The following is a 15832-nucleotide window of genomic DNA, read 5'->3' as shown; positions in this document are numbered from 1 at the left end:
CTTCATTCATAAATGGTAAAGAGTGTTCTGGTTGCTTGAGGTCCCAAAGTCAAAAGGAACGACAAGGTTCCTTGAATCAAGGAACCTTTGTCTTGCCCCCAAATGGATCACGCGATTTGGCAACTTTCCCACAAACACCAAAAAACACCAACACCCACATGGGGGGCCCCCGGGCGGCCCCGTTGTATTGTACAAAATCAACATCAAATAGTTATTTGAGTGCGATTTTGTGGGAAAGTTGGGAAAAGTAAAAAATCATTTGACCCACCTGATCACTTTTCCACAAAACCTTTTGATGGCTCATTTTTTACAAATAAATGATTTTGATATATTTCCCCCAGATAACACATTCTCATATCATTAAACAGCCGATCAGAGATGTCAATCCTTAATACGTACCGGCAGCTTGTAGATCGTTTCCGATTAAACGCTGAGCATAGAATTTCTGCCCTAGAATACTAGAACCTCAATTGGTTCAAATGGTGCCGACGTTTCATCGGATGAATCATCCTATAAACCCTTGTACCTGCGAATCAGAGAATTGCCAGTATCAGTTAGCTACAAACCAACAACGAATTCAACTGAAAATATTTTATATGTTCATGCAATGCATGCTTCGTTTTGTCATATTTCCTGAATAATAATAATGAAAGCTTCGTCACGAAACTATAAAATAGAAAGGCTTCCTAAGAGAAGCGAGCCCAAACGAAGTGGGAGCAGAGTGCGGAAACATGATTTATCATTTATGTGTGAACCACAATCTAACATCTGCCATTAAGAGCAAAGTTCTTCCTGAATTGAATTTAGCACTACAGATAACAAAAAAGTAGAATCGCACCGTTATCGGTGTGTTTTGCTTATTTAGGATGAAGCGAGGGTATGAAGCATCTGCTTCGATCTCTGTTGGTCCACTTCAATCGAAGCGCAGATTCGATACTCGTGGTAAGTTTTGTCAGGACCCATTAGTTTCTATCTCGCTTTCATTTAGTTTATAGAAGTTTGTTTTGTTAGTCCATCTCTTTCCCCACCCCTCCCAGTGGTTAATCACCGAAGGGTTTTATTATATTATCATCAACGATGATTTTATTCCACACATATTTTTTTTTCAGAGGAGGACGAAAGCCCAAAGCAACTTGCACGGAAGGTGGCCGAACATTATAGTGCAAGGACAAATCAAACTCTAGAGGATCGAGAAGCAAGTCCTATCATCCATTTGAAGAAACTAAACAATTGGGTAGCTATGCCTTGCTCTTCTCAAACAAAACTGCCTACCCATATTTCTTTTTCTTTCGGTTTTCTCTTTTCATGTCATGGGAGTGTAATTCAATCTTGCATCTCATTATTTCCTGGTTTAGGCTTCAGACTAGAGAACTTCGACCACCAACTTGTGCTATGACAACACTTTTTTTTATTATTATTTGATTTCTCTTTTATTTCTATTATTATTAAAACAGATTAAAAGTGTTCTCATTCAGCTGTATGCTCGCCGGGGGGATTGTGTTCTAGATCTTGCTTGTGGCAAGGTAAAAATTGGTTTCTTCATTCTGGTCCAATTTTGAATTACTGGATGAATGACTGTTTGCTATCTGTTGGTAGTATCTTTGACAATCAGGCCCTTTTAGAAATTGGAAGCTGTGGCGGTGGCCATTTTTTTGTTTTTGTTTTTTTTTTAATTTCTGAACTTATCAATATGCATTATCCATTGTTTATATTTTCACCTAGGGTGGTGATTTGATCAAATGGGACAAGGCAAAGGCTGGATATTATGTTGGCATTGATATTGCTGAAGGCTCGGTAAAGTGCTAAAATGCTCCTTTTTTTTTGGGGTTGTATGTTTATCTTCCTAGATGCTATGTTCAATGGAAAGCATTATGGCAATTAGGATAATTTGTCTATTTTTAAGTATATATTAGTATTTTGTGTCATTGTTTTTGGACCTTTCTGGTTGAACTATAAACTTTCACTTTAATTCAATTGCAACTACATTGTTTTTCACAATATGTTCAATATCAAGTGAAAAATTTTATTGACCCAAAAACGTCTTAGCAACTATAGGGTTTCATAGTTGAGTCCTGAATAAAGTATTTGAATAGCTTAATTAATTGATATTCCTTACATGTACTATCTATGCACAAAAGAAAATCCCATGTACTTGCTTGTAGAATCTGAAATTATTTAAAACCTCGTTGGTTTGAAAATGTTTGCAAAAGACTCAGCAACTTGTGGCAACAAGCTCTGTCAGCTGTTGATTAAGTCCATTGAGGGAGTGTCTTCATTGTCAGCCTGAAATATGATGGCATAATGGCTGATGCATTTAAGATGGAGCAAAACAGCCATTTTATTTATTAAAATGCTACCCCACTATTTCCTCTTCTAGATTCATTCCAACAGTTGATTCTTTCTTTAAAACTGAGATTACTACTACTACTACTAAAAGAAGGCTACCTCTGGCCCTATTTCCTTGCCTTCCTGAAAAATTTGAAACCCCTTGCAGAATTCCTTTCATCTCTTCTTCAATGTGATTAAACTTATGGAGTTGTTTTACTATAATTGGGTTAAAACCACTTAATTTATTTTTCTCTGTTTCCACCTTTCCTGAATTTCTAAAATAATCCTTACACTTGGTCAGTTCAAAGGATCCTTCATTGACAGTTCACTTGAAGAATAAATTTCATAGTGTTTGGTCCCTTTAATATGTTTATTATTATTCCCCCATCAGGCATCTTAGCAGCCTATTGCCTTGAGTCATGAAAATCTTATTGTCTCTTCCCTTGAAATACATGATATTTGGTTATGTCATGTCTTTTATTGCCTTTATACTTTACAAATTGTGATGGTAGATTTTTTTCTGTTGTCACTGATATGCTCTTTGTCATAAAACAATCATGAGTCAGATAGAAGACTGTCGCACACGCTATAATGGTGATGCAGATCACAACCAACGTCGGAGGAGGTTTTCTTTCCCTGCACGACTTGTCTGTGGAGATTGTTTCGAGGTAACTGCTGTTATCTTTCACCATTTCTTCTTATAGTTTTTAATCATCTTAATCTCACAGTTACAAATGGACTATAAAGTTATTTTTTTATGGGGTGAATAATGGACCTTAAAGTTCTCATAAGCAATGATGCCTAGTTTTTTTGGTTTTCTTTTCCTGAGATTTTACAGCTGCATTTATGAAGAATGCATATGTCTTTAGTTATTAACGTATTATATCTTTGTTTTGCTTGATTTGAATGGGTACCAACAAAGTTTATCACATTTGCAGATACCAGATAGCTCAATTTAAAGGGAGTACCAACAAATTATGTGTCATATTTGCAGAAGCTAGATACTCACTTATTTGTACATAGTAGCTTTTGAATTATTAGGTCAGATTTACATTTAAGCTGTCTGATCATGCTAAAATATCTTTTATTTTATTTTATAGTTAGTACTATATATAAATCATTGTGATATACCTGTAAGGCAATTGCCAGATTTACCTGTTGCTGATGATTTCAGGTACACTTGGATAAAGTTCTGGAAGATGATGCACCATTTGATATATGCAGCTGTCAGGTGAGTGGAAAATTTTGATTTTTTTTTGGTGGTGGAGTTGCTAACATTTTTGTTTATTGGGTTAGGCCTTTTTCTTTTAAGTATTGAACATGAATATGATTAATGGCATTGCTTTGCAAGCTGCTGCCACCGCCTTTGTTTTCCATGGAGATTAAGTTTAGAGTGATCTACACTTGGTTGGGTTGGTGTGTGCGTCCAACCGACCCCTCGAAAATGGGAAGCTTTGGGAAGTTTGTTGGTGGGACTGGTGTCTGATTCAATCAACTCCTTGACGGTGTGAACCCTAGGAGGTTCCAATTGATGTTTCCTTCAAGTTCTTGAAGATCTCCTTTACAGCTTGATGGTATTGGGCCCTTTTTGTGTGCGTGCATGTGTGTGTGTTTTGGGGGGGGGGGGGGAAGGAGACCCTGTGATACACTCTTTTGGTGCCAATTTGTTTAATTAGTGCACTATGTAATGTGTGTACATGTTTATTTGGAGTTCCTTTAACTTAGTTATGAAAAATAATTACAGCGTCAAATGACATGAACTTTTGCAGTTTGCCATGCACTACTCATGGTCTACAGAGGCACGTGCACGACGGGCATTGGCCAATGTATCGGCCTTACTGCGTCCAGGTGGCATCTTCATTGGAACAATGCCAGATGCAAATGTCATCATCAAAAAGCTTAGGGAAGGTATTCTGGTTTGGCCATAGACTTCCCTACTAGGACAGGTTATTTTATTATTTTATTTTTTTTTCTTTTCCGTTGACATGGTTGAGAGAGGTGTTGCTTTGTTTATTGACAACATGAGAAATTGGTCCATGTTTTGTTTCTCTAATTTGGGCCACTCATTGACATTTTGTGTAGTCCAGCTTTCTGGTCTGATAGACCTTTTTCTTCTATACTTATTGTGTTTTTCTTTTTTAACTGCTTTCTGTTGGGGAAGAAGCTGGAACTACTATTGGAAAATTTTTGGGTAAAATCCTGTTTCCATTTCTCCTTCCACAATTTTTTTCTTTACATTTATTTCAGAAGAAATCCAGTATCAGGAGGAGGTCTTCTAGGAAAATGTATTACTTGATAGGGTACTTTGGCAGAATATCCGTCCAATGTTGGGAAATGGGGTTATCAAAATATAGTAAATAAATCCATTTGATGTAATTCGTAGTTACTCGTAATGATGAACTTAATCATTGGTGTAAAATTTTTAAATTGTAGGTAATGACATTAGATGTTTGTGAAGAGTCCTGTAAGTTACTACTGAAATTACTAGAGATCAAATAAATCCTTGCAAATGGTTAGCAGAAGACCAAGCTTTATTTATTTCCTGAATAGTTCTTGAACTGGTGAACTGTTTGTTTCCTTTCAGACGTTCTTGTGGTGTCTTTAGGTTACATGGTTATCATGTGATTCCTAATGTTTAATCTATGAATTGTTCTAGTATTGGCGAACTCTTTGGATCCTTAATCTATGAATTTTTGCATCAGTCTTAACAGCCAATGCTTTTTCCATCCTGAATATGCAGTGGAAGGGCTCGCTTTTGGGAACAGTGTATACTGGATTCATTTTGATGATGAGCATGCTGAAAAGGTGAGCTTTATTTTATTGTTAATTTGTCATGATATGGTATATTCGTTTGTTTAGGTTCATTGCCAAATTTTATGTTTGTGTGACTCAGAAATTTAGAGCTTCTAGCCCGTTTGGTATCCAGTACAAATTCCATTTAGAGGTACATCCCATTTCATTGAGAATTGAGTAGCTTTTCCCTGTAACTCCTGCTAATCTTGGGTTTGTTCTGGACATAGTCTCAGACTCTCAGCAATAATAGATTTGTTTAAAACTTGTTGCAGGATGCAGTTGATTGTCCAGAATGGATCGTTCCTTTCCATGTCTTCAAATCCTTAGCAGAGGAGGTTCGATTTTTGTTTTGATGTTCTTTGCTCTCTCTTTCTTTTCATCTAAAGGGGTTCCAGCAGTTCTATTAGAGCGGGTTGTGTTTTCTTCTTTCCTGAAGTATAGAATAAGAGCTGTGAACAGTGGTGATGTTGTCTTCCATAGTTTTGGGACCATGATGCTATGTGAATATGGGATTACTATCTCACCAAGGATGGGCAATGGAGGTCAATAGGCAGGTTACCTTCTGCTTCATCTTTTGACCAATATTAGGTTTGCCACGTAACCACCACAGTGGCTGCATCCTAGTTACTTGGTATAATTTGTATGTGAAATGGTCTTAATGTGGTCTGTGGGTTAGGGTTGAACAATAATATGATTCTGTTGATTTAATTTTCCCCAGACTGCCTAATTGACAACCATATTGGGCCTTTCCAGTATGATTTGGAGCTTGTTTTTGTGAAGAACTCCCATGAACTTGTTGATGAGTACTTAAAGAAACCAGAATTTGCTGACCTTATGCGGAGACTTGGTGCATTAGGCGATGGAAACCAGGATCTAAGTCAGTATTTTTGCTCTCTTTTCTTCGGCATCTCTTTATTTCTTGTGCTTCACTTTTCATTAAGCAAACCACCTTTTGCTTCAGACTTGTGTTCCCATTAGTGCTGATGGAGGTTTGAATAAAACTTTTAATTTAGGGATAATTACTGTTGTCCCCCTGTAGTTTGATTTTATTACTAATAAAACCCTGTTATTTACGAAATTACTAATGCCCCCCTTCCTTATAACGGTGTTAAGTAACCGTTAAGTTTGAATATGTAATGTCTAATTTGTCCTTCATTAAAATTAAGAAATCAAAAGACGATGCTACCCAATTTATAAAAACCCGATTAAATGTCAATTTTACCCTAAACTTCATTTATTTTGAATTAATGATGGGCAAAATCCAATCCGACTGGTTTCCCACCTTCACTAAACTTCATTTATTTTGAATTAGAAATGGACAAAATCCAAATCCGTTTGGTTTCCGCCTTCATTTTTTTGAAAATATTTTGGTTATATTCGTTTCTAATTTGAGTTGAATTGATTTTCTTTCCTCTTCGGTTTCTATTTGAGTTTTATTCAATCATTCTTTCTTTATTTTGTAGTTTTTTTTAGAATAAAATGGATTATAGTTTTTTTTTTGTCTACAATTAATTAAGGGTACTACTGTAACTTGACAAAATGATAAATAAGTAAAGAGATAAGTATAAGAGTATTTTGGATTTTTTGAGAAAATATAAAGATGCCACATCATTAGTAACTACGGAACTTACGTGGGGGCAATGTATTATAGCAGTTGAAGGTTGGATCGTATTTTGCAAGTCAGGGATCGTTGTAATAATCAGTATAGGGGCCTGTAATTATCCCTTTAATTTATGTGGTCCAACCTTTACGGAGGTGCTCAACCTTTTGTGTTTGTACTCTAGAAACATTAATAAATACTTCAGTTATATCAATTATAGGGTGTTCCTTGACCATTTTAGTCGCGATCTGTAATGTCCAGGCACGCTATCAGAGGATGAGTGGGAGGTTGTTTACTTGTATTTGGCATTTGTCTTGAGAAAGGTAATGAAATTTCCAAACCATTCAACACTTGTTTATCTTTGTATTAGCTTACTCAATGCATAATTATCAAATCATAGACCCTCGTGAATGATCCAAATAGGGCATAAATGGATGCCAAACTGTATGCATGGTAAAATCAAGGTATTACATCATTATTTTGACAAGCTGGTTTGTTTGATTACTTAGAGATTAATCAACAACTACAACAATAAGCAGCCTCATCCCGACTAAATGGGGTTGGCTCCATGGATATTTGCCTTCCAATCAGTTTTATCTGATGCCATATTCAACATCAATCAATTATAGACCGTTATTTGTTGGGTTTTGAGCTATAGGGAGCATGTTTTGAATGTTGTGTCTCAAAAAAATAAAACACCATTTAGTTTGATCATCGATCTCAAGTTCTGTATGCTTCTCTTTACAACACCTAACTTCCCCCAATCCTCTCCCTTTTCCTTTGATCTTTGAATTATTATGCTGAAATTTAATTTTTTTTTATGAGCAATCTCAGCGAGGACAACCAGATGGCGACTGTAGGGTCAAAAATAGCAGAGGAGACAGAGTGGAGATGCAGGTATCAAAGGAAGACATCTTGCACATTTAACAGCAGGGTGTGAAGGAAGGAGAGCCAAATTTGACCCAGAGATCTTCATTGCAACATATGGGGATATGATGAGAGGAGGGCCACATGAACCGTTGATGCGTAGCTGTGATGGAAAAGAAGAAAAGAAAACAGAAACAAAAGAACCCTTGGTTTGGAGATGGGGATCAAATATGTTCAATTTCGTACAATCTCAATATCACTCGTAATTACAGAGTAATATTTTGGTTCTTTTATATACTCCAAAAAGGAGACTGGGCCAGTTTTTGTTAAATCTGATTCACTTTGTATCGGGAATTGGGTGAAACCCTAAAAAATGAAATCGAGAAAAGAGACATAAATTTTCACAAATTTTGTTCTGTCAGAGTTTTTTATTTTTTGGGTTTGGTAGGTCTTGAAACTCTTAACTACAACAGGATAATGGTTGAGTTTCATTGATTTGTTTTCTGCAGCTAACAGGAGAAGATGGCAGGATATTTCATCAGCTGAGATTATTCTTATTTTCCCGGCTGCAGCCCAGCCCAAGATCGGAAATGGATATTGCAGGCCCGGCCCGGCCCAGTCTTTTGGGCTGAAGCTAGCCCAGCCTAGTAATCCTGATTAACTTTGATTGGGCTTGGCTGGGCCAATCTGACCTAGATTGATCTCGAAACCGGCATCAACCACATCAATGCACGCGATCCGTTTGCCAGATAGCCGCCCCCCCTCCTGTTTTCGCCAAATCTGGGCCAAACCGATTGGCGATCCGTTCGAGAATCTACAGATATTGATATGCTCAATGCACCCTGATCGATTTATTTGGCCGTGTTCCGTCTTCACCATTTAAGTTTCGCGACATGCACTTCAATTTTTATGCTCTTCCCGTTTTCGCTACTGCTGCATCCAAAGTTACGGAGCTACAATGCAATTTTAATCTACTCTTGAATCTTGAATCTTGTTTTGACCCAAAAAAAAAAATTCTTGAATCTTGTTAAACAACTCATAGTTAAACCGTGAGCTATTGGATCCCTTCATATTCCAACCAAAAATTAAAAAACCTCTTCACATCATACTTCCACCTTGGTAGCTCCTTGAAAAGCAGGTTGAGAAGAGCTAAGTATAAGTCTCTTTGAAATTTGAAAAAGGAACAATTCATGGGAAAATTATCAACGATGAGAAAAATTCAATCTGAAATAAACTGTGAAGGTGCGTTTTGTGATGAGCTTAGCAGATGGAAGGGCTGAGCTTCAGATTTTATAGCCTTCCATACAATTGAACTTTGGGTGTTCAAAGTTTCTGCGTATGATCAACATGCCTAACAGAAACCTTTTCCCAATATATAGACGCTTTTGGTCCCTCACTGTATCTGGGTTTAAGTCGGTTCACGTAAAGAGCAGAAGTATCTTAACATCGGCTCATAGTTCCATTGATTTTGATGGCTTCAACCCAGATTTTGATGAGGTTTTAGTAAGCAGGTTGGCATCTATCTTGCAGTCTTGTTCAAATGCTCCTGCTCTTAGACAAGGGCAGCAAGTGCATGCCCAGATCATCGTGAATGGAGTTAGCGATGTGGGTTTGATGGGTACAAGGATTTTGGGTATGTATGTTCTTTGCAGGAGCTTTGCAGATGCGAAGAACCTATTTGTTCAGCTTCAGTGGCAGTATACATCTGCATGGAATTGGATGATTAGGGGATTTACAATGGTGGGTCAATTCAAATACGCTGTACTGTTTTACTTCAAGATGCTAAGCTGTGGAGTTCCACCTGATAAATATACTTTTCCCTATGTAATTAAAGCCTGTGGTAGTTTAGCAGCACTAAAACTGGGTCGACTGGTTCACGAGACCATCTGTTTAATGGGCTGTGAGATGGACGTTTTTGTGGGTAGTTCTTTGATCAAGTTTTATGCTGAGAATGGCTCTATAGAAGATGCACGGGATTTGTTTGATAGAATGCCCGAGAAGGATTGTGTTTTGTGGAATGTGATGCTTAATGGGTATGCAAAAATTGGGGAATATGGAAAGGCTCTTGAGGTGTTCTGTAAAATGAGAAGCAATGAAACAAAACCCAACTCGGTGACATTCGCTTGTGTTTTGTCAATCTGTGCCTCAGAGGGAATGATTCAATTTGGTACTCAATTACATGGGCTTGCCACTAGATTTGGATTCGATTTAGATTCACCTCTGGCTAACACATTGGTGGCAATGTATTCAAAATGCCAGTACTTATCTGATGCTCGTAAGTTGTTTGATTTGATGCCTCGTACTGATCCAGTAACATGGAATGGAATGATTTCTGGTTATGTCCAAAATGGGTGTATGATCGATGCTCGGGATCTTTTCATTGATATGCTATCCTCTGGCGTCAAACCGGACTCGATCACTTTTTCTAGTTTTCTTCCTTCGGTTTCTGACTCAGCCAGTCTGAAACAAGGTAAGGAGATTCAGGGGTATATCATAAGAAATGAAATATGTTTAGATGTCTTTTTGAAGAGTGGACTCATCAATATATACTTCAAATGCAGGGATGTAGATATGGCACAGAAGGTTTTTGGGCATACAGACAATGTAGATGTTGTCATATTGTCAGCTATGATTTCAGGTTATGTTCTTAACGGAATGAATAATGATGCTTTAGAGATTTTCAGATGGTTGCTAGGGGCACAGATGCAACCTAATTCAGTGACATTGGCAAGTGTTTTACCAGCTTGTGCTGGTTTGGCTACTTTGAAGTTGGGGAGGGAGTTGCATGGTTACATTCTTAGGAATGGTCAGGAGGGAAAATGTTTCGTGGAAAGTGCACTTACAGATATGTATGCTAAATGTGGGAGATTGGATATTGCTTATCTTGTTTTTCAATCAATCCCTAGAAAAGATGCTATTTCATGGAACTCAATGATAACAAGCTGCTCACAAAATGGCAAACCTGAAGAAGCCATTACTCTTTTTCGCCAAATGGGCTTGGAAGGAGCCAAGTATGACTGTGTCACAATATCTGCTGCTCTTTCAGCATGTGCTAATTTGCCAGCACTCCACTATGGGAAAGCAATTCATGGTTTCATGATGAAAGGTTCTTTGGGATCTGATCTCTTTTCTGAGAGTGCCCTAATTGACGTGTATTCAAAATGTGGAGACTTGATTGTTGCCCGTCGTGTCTTTGACTTCATGCAAGTGAAGAATGAAGTCTCGTGGAATAGCATAATTGCTGCATATGGGACTCATGGTCATTTCAAGGAGTCACTTGATTTGTTCCATAAGATGTTGGATGAAGGAATTCAGGCAGATCACATCACCTTTCTTGCCATAATGTCCGCTTGTGGCCATGCTGGCCAGGTTGACGAAGGCTTCCGCTACTTCCACTATATGACTGAGAAGTATGGAATCATGGCCCGAATGGAACATTATGCATGCATGGTTGATATGTTTGGGCGTGCTGGCCGTTTAGAAGAAGCATTTAGCATCATAAACAACATGCCTTTCAGTCCAGATGCGGGCATTTGGGGAGCGCTACTTGGATCTTGTCGGATCCATGGGAATGTTGAACTAGCCGAAGTTGCTTCAAAACATCTTTTTGAGTTGGACCCTCAAAATTCTGGGTATTATGTATTATTATCAAATGTCCATGCTGATGCTGGTCAATGGGAGAGTGTTCTTAAAGTCCGAAGCTTAATGAAAGAAAGGCAGGTGCAAAAGTTACCAGGTTGCAGCTGGATTGAAGTCAACAGTGTGACACATATGTTTGTGGCTGCAGACTGCAGTCATCCACAGGCAGCTGAGATATTTCTACTGTTGAAGATGCTCCTTCTAGAGCTGAAGAGAGAGGGTTATGTTCCACAACCTTACCTTCTGCAGCACCCACAAAAATTTGGTTCATGTGATCAGGTTAGATGCGCCTTCCTTTGAAGTCTGATTGCCTATTTTTACTCCATCAGATTGATCTCAGAGGCCACATGGAGTTTATACCATATTCCAAGTATGTGAGTAGCTGCTAAGATATAACACATGGGCTAACATCCTGATCAGAAACTGAGTTCACTCCATCAATAAATTTGTATGTACATGGCTGTATGCCCATGAATCAAGGTTCTTGAATTGTCAGTGCATAATGACTAGTTATATCCCAACTGGTTAAGTCTTCCTGATGGGAAATCTTAATCTGCTATCTGGCACCTGTAACTCAATATACTGTTATCTCATTTTTATCCAACTGTCAGATAATTGGACCAAATACCTCTCTCTTTAGCCTTAAACCATCTATGTAACATCTATAACATGTTTTTTCAATTTTTATGTAACAGAAGTGTAAATCAACAATTCACGTGTCAAAGAGATTCATTTATTGTTTGGTGGTGTAAAAGAATTTCTTTTTGCTCTAGTTAAAAATATATCCACATTTTGATCTATCTAGGCCTTTTCTCTTCTTTTGTATCCAAACTTGGGGATATTAAGGTTTCTAAGGGTGTCCAATGTTAATGACTAGTCTTTAAATGGTGTACCTAGTGCATGAGCCTTCCGCCACTGTGGGGTCTGGGGAGGTCATAACGTACTCAGACTTGACCCTTTTTTTGCAAAGAGGCTGTTTCCAGATTTGAATCTGTGTGACTTTACCCCATTTATTGATGAATCATAGTTTCTAGGTTATTTGGTATAAGTTTACTTTGGAGCTGCTTATTGCTTTCTTTATTTTTCTGAAGTATTGGAATTTATGTTGTCCTTAATTATCATGACAAAATTAATATTTTGACAAGGCTTTATATTAGAGCATATTTATTTGAATTTCTATCCAATAGCTGTGGTAGAACCTCCGCCCAATCAGAGAATATCTCTCTCATGTATAATATGTGACCATGTAATTGGGGATGTTCATGATGTTAATGAAGTCTTCTATACTTGCGTAAAGTATCAAAACTGTATTTGGGCAACTCTCTGTGATGCAAATAGCTCAGATTGCAAAAATGAAGACACTTTTTGTGTCTTTCAGCAGCTACATTGTGCTTGTAAGTGTCTAAACTTGTGACCTACTCTAGTCTGTCCCTCTGGGGAACTTATGAAACGAAGCCTTGCTGCACGTTAAGGCCCTTGGATGGTTCTCTTGTTTGTAAACTATGATAATAAAGTAGGATGATTTTGAACCATTCTGGTGAATTGAGGCATATAAACAGCAAGATGCTTTCTTCATAAGAAAAAGGAAATGGGGAGTTGCAATATAAGGACTATTACAATATTGAGTTTGTATTTTGATAGTCTCTATTTCTATTTGACTTATTATGATTCATGAAAGAGTAATGATGCTTCATTTTTCAGCTGAAATTCTTTTCCAAGGATTATGGATGGTAAGTTAATTTTGCTCAACATTAAGATTGTGATATGCTTCAATGAATTTAATATTCACTAAGGATATTTTTCCTTTTCCAGTTTTTATTCCAAAATTTTAGCTCTATATACATAAGGCCAATGCTGAAACTGAAGTTTTACTGTTGGATCGTTCTCCTTAAAAGCCACCTAAGAATTTTCCGTTGAGCAGTCCTAGAATTTCATTTTCTTGGGTGAAAGCAGTCCTAAAACTTTGTCATGATACTAAATCCATTTGGAAAACAAAAAAGCGAAAACAGAAGAACCTCAAGACTCGATATAACCCTGATGTAACTCATCAATCCTGGAAAGCTCTAAGCCTCTTGTGATGTTTCCTTTGCCTAGATGTATAATTCCAGTATTCTAATTCCACAATATGCACACAAACCACACATGGAACTGTGACAACCTTCCTGAACCCCAAAATATGACCCTATATGTGAGCTTCTTCTCTAGTGATATTAATCTGAGTTCGCTTTTACTATTTAGACTCACATGCAACAGTCAACAGGTTAACAAATTTAGGTTGTTTCTTATCATGGTACCTAAAACTTTTTTTTTGCATCTCTTGTGGCACTTGTATTGACACTAATTGGCTTGTATCAGATGTGTCTTGGCCGCTTGGCTGCACCCTTCCATCTGAATCTGCTGTAAAATGTGAACATTAGCAAATGATATGGTGTAGAACTGAGGTCGATCATCAGTTGATAGCCCTTTAAAGGAGGTTTGTAGGAAGCATTTCTAGTGGTGATTTTAACTTTCCAGTGTTCAAAAGTTTATTATCCCAAGTGTGTAGGATTTGCACCGGTTTGGTTGGAGTCTGTGGCAGGCGGCAGAGTGTGGCACATCTTGATTAAGTGTGGAAATGGATATCCATTGAACCATCTCCTTACCCTTTTCTAGTTTGGAGAGAAGGATAGGTAATTTTATGCCCTAATGGGGTGGGTAAGTATACGAGTTTACCTATTTAAGATAGAGACATTAAACAGTTTTGAGATACATATAGGTGTCATCAAAAGCCCAACTGGCATACCCATAATTCATCTCATATAATATAACAATTACTGTTATAGTCTAAAATCCACAGCCGTAGCCCTTCCCTTAATCCCCTCTCCCAAAAGGTTAAAAGAGTATTGGTTCACAGCTTTACCCACCTTGTGCATCAACCCTACTCTAGGAGAAAGCAAGACATTGCTTTTCCCCACAAGGTAAGGTAAAGACAAGGGAAGTTCATTACCCAACCCTACCCTAACCTAACCTCCTCATTGCTATCCATGCTTGGTATATTTGGTGCCAAACCTAAGATTCAATAGGGCATGTTAGTTAACACTTGAGGCTCAGGAAGGCACCTAATTCTGTATTTTATATATTACTTCAAAGACTGAGAAAAGGCTTGTTTGAGCATCCAATGAGATTTCTGGTTCTTGAAAACCTGTAGAAACATGTTCTTGACCTTCTTGCATGTGAGTCCAGATAATGGTTGGAATCAATACTTATACTTTGGTATCCCGATGCCAATAAAAGGGATAGTGCTAAACATTGCAAGGAAAGTTTTTACATAGGGATGGCAAAGTCAAAAAAGAAAAATTAAATCCCTAGAATGAAACATCTGGGGGCCTTGAGGGCTAACTACATGAAAATTTTTAATAACCAAACCTACTTTCTATGTGTAATTATTTAGTTCTGAGTTCCTTCTTAAACAAACAGAGGAACTAAACCAACAAAAAGGAGAAGGCAACATTAAAAACCAAATCTGATGATTAGAGATTAGGTAAATAGTTAGGGATGGGAACAGGTTTTTCAAGTCTGAGATCCTTCTTTTTGCTTCTATTTGTTAGAGTTTGGTCCGGGAGTTAGGATTGGCCTACCCTCCCCTGGTTACCATATGAGCCATAAGTCCATTGCGTCATTGTCGCATTTGGTGAATCAGTAGATGATAGAATCAGGTTCAGTAGTGGCAACTGTTGCAATCTCAAATTCTGATAGGTGTGATATCTGATATTTTCATAGAAGGAAAAACAGGAAGCACATACTCTGCCTTTTTATGCTTTATTGTTGGTTGATTTTCTCTCTGCCTTTGATCAAGCAGATATTCTGGACAGAAGTACATAGAGGGTATCTATGTACAAGCACCATCGAGATCATCTTATACGCCAAGCTTAGTTATTGCTCAATGTTCGTTGACAAGTCCATGTAGTTCACTGTAGTTTTCAGCTGAGAAGCACTGCAGAATGTGGTAATAAATCAATTCTTATCAGATTTGGGTGGCCAAAAAAAGAGCTAATACAGCAGGTCCTATGATTGAATTTTGTTTTGTAATTTGGTTTACTGTAGTTGTTAGCTAGAAGCACCATTGAATTTTGTTTTCTAATTTGGTTTACTCTAAGTTTTTAGCTAGAAGCACCACAGAGTGTGGCAGTAAATCAATTCTGATTAAACGTTGGATGGCTAAGAGAAGATTTAATACAGCATGACATATGCACACCTGCACAGGAAATTAAGTGCAGGCTGTTCTTCAATGTTGGAGTCATGGCCTGCCAGTTGTGATATGCCTGGTGCACTGCTACCTACCAATCATAATTTTAAATTACAGCCCATGGTATTAGAATTAAACTTTCTTTATTTGGTTTACAGTTCATGTTGATGTTGATGCTGATGCTTTCAGTTTCATCTTTTATCAACAATCACTAATCTTAAACAGGATTTGATTGTCCCCTTTATTGTGAGCAAACCACAAATCACAAAAGAAATAAAGGGCTCAGAAATGTATTAAGAAATTATATTCTTGATTTGGTTTTGTAAGTGACAGCTTATGTTTACTTATCTTTACAGCTAATGTGCTGAAATTAGAAGTGA

At 37.6% G+C, this 15832-nt stretch overlaps 2 protein-coding genes across 3 annotated transcripts; both read left to right on the top strand.

Moving 5' to 3' along the window:
- Positions 1 to 359: 359 nt before the first annotated feature.
- Positions 360 to 8124, top strand: LOC149025809 (mRNA cap guanine-N(7) methyltransferase 1-like). 2 transcript variants are annotated; one of them, XM_089146014.1, is made up of 13 exons: positions 360 to 942; positions 1110 to 1234; positions 1455 to 1523; positions 1723 to 1794; positions 2895 to 2996; positions 3503 to 3559; positions 4098 to 4236; positions 5069 to 5133; positions 5222 to 5272; positions 5394 to 5456; positions 5875 to 5998; positions 6983 to 7044; positions 7556 to 8123. In XM_089146014.1, exons 1-13 carry the CDS (start codon positions 867 to 869, stop codon positions 7646 to 7648), a joined length of 1098 nt encoding a protein of 365 aa, XP_089002140.1. In that variant the 5' UTR covers positions 360 to 866; the 3' UTR covers positions 7649 to 8123. The 2 variants fall into 2 exon arrangements, with proteins under 2 accessions (XP_089002140.1, XP_089002141.1); XM_089146015.1 differs by lacking the exon at positions 1723 to 1794 and having other exon boundaries at positions 7556 to 8124.
- Positions 8125 to 8460: 336 nt separating this feature from the next.
- LOC149025808 (Tetratricopeptide repeat (TPR)-like superfamily protein) lies at positions 8461 to 12135 on the top strand. The gene has a single exon (XM_089146013.1). The coding sequence runs from the start codon at positions 8927 to 8929 to the stop codon at positions 11525 to 11527; it is 2601 nt and encodes an 866-aa protein (XP_089002139.1). The 5' UTR covers positions 8461 to 8926; the 3' UTR covers positions 11528 to 12135.
- The last annotated feature ends 3697 nt before the right edge of the window (positions 12136 to 15832 follow it).

The sequence above is a fragment of the Hakea prostrata genome, chromosome 2 (assembly GCF_041222555.1).
Source record: "Hakea prostrata isolate BN-2017 chromosome 2, UWA_Hpros_2, whole genome shotgun sequence".
Taxonomy (NCBI): domain Eukaryota; kingdom Viridiplantae; phylum Streptophyta; class Magnoliopsida; order Proteales; family Proteaceae; genus Hakea; species Hakea prostrata.
This window is presented reverse-complemented; position numbering and strand designations above follow the sequence as displayed.

Coding starts and splice junctions, on each gene's coding strand:
- LOC149025809 (XM_089146014.1), top strand. CDS start 867: ATGAAGCGAGGGTATGAAGCATCTGCTTCGATCTCTGTTGGTCCACTT. Junction 4,237..5,068: donor CATCAAAAAGCTTAGGGAAG/GTATTCTGGTTT, acceptor CTGAATATGCAG/TGGAAGGGCTCGCTTTTGGG. Junction 7,045..7,555: donor TGGCATTTGTCTTGAGAAAG/GTAATGAAATTT, acceptor GAGCAATCTCAG/CGAGGACAACCAGATGGCGA.
- LOC149025808 (XM_089146013.1), top strand. CDS start 8,927: ATGATCAACATGCCTAACAGAAACCTTTTCCCAATATATAGACGCTTT.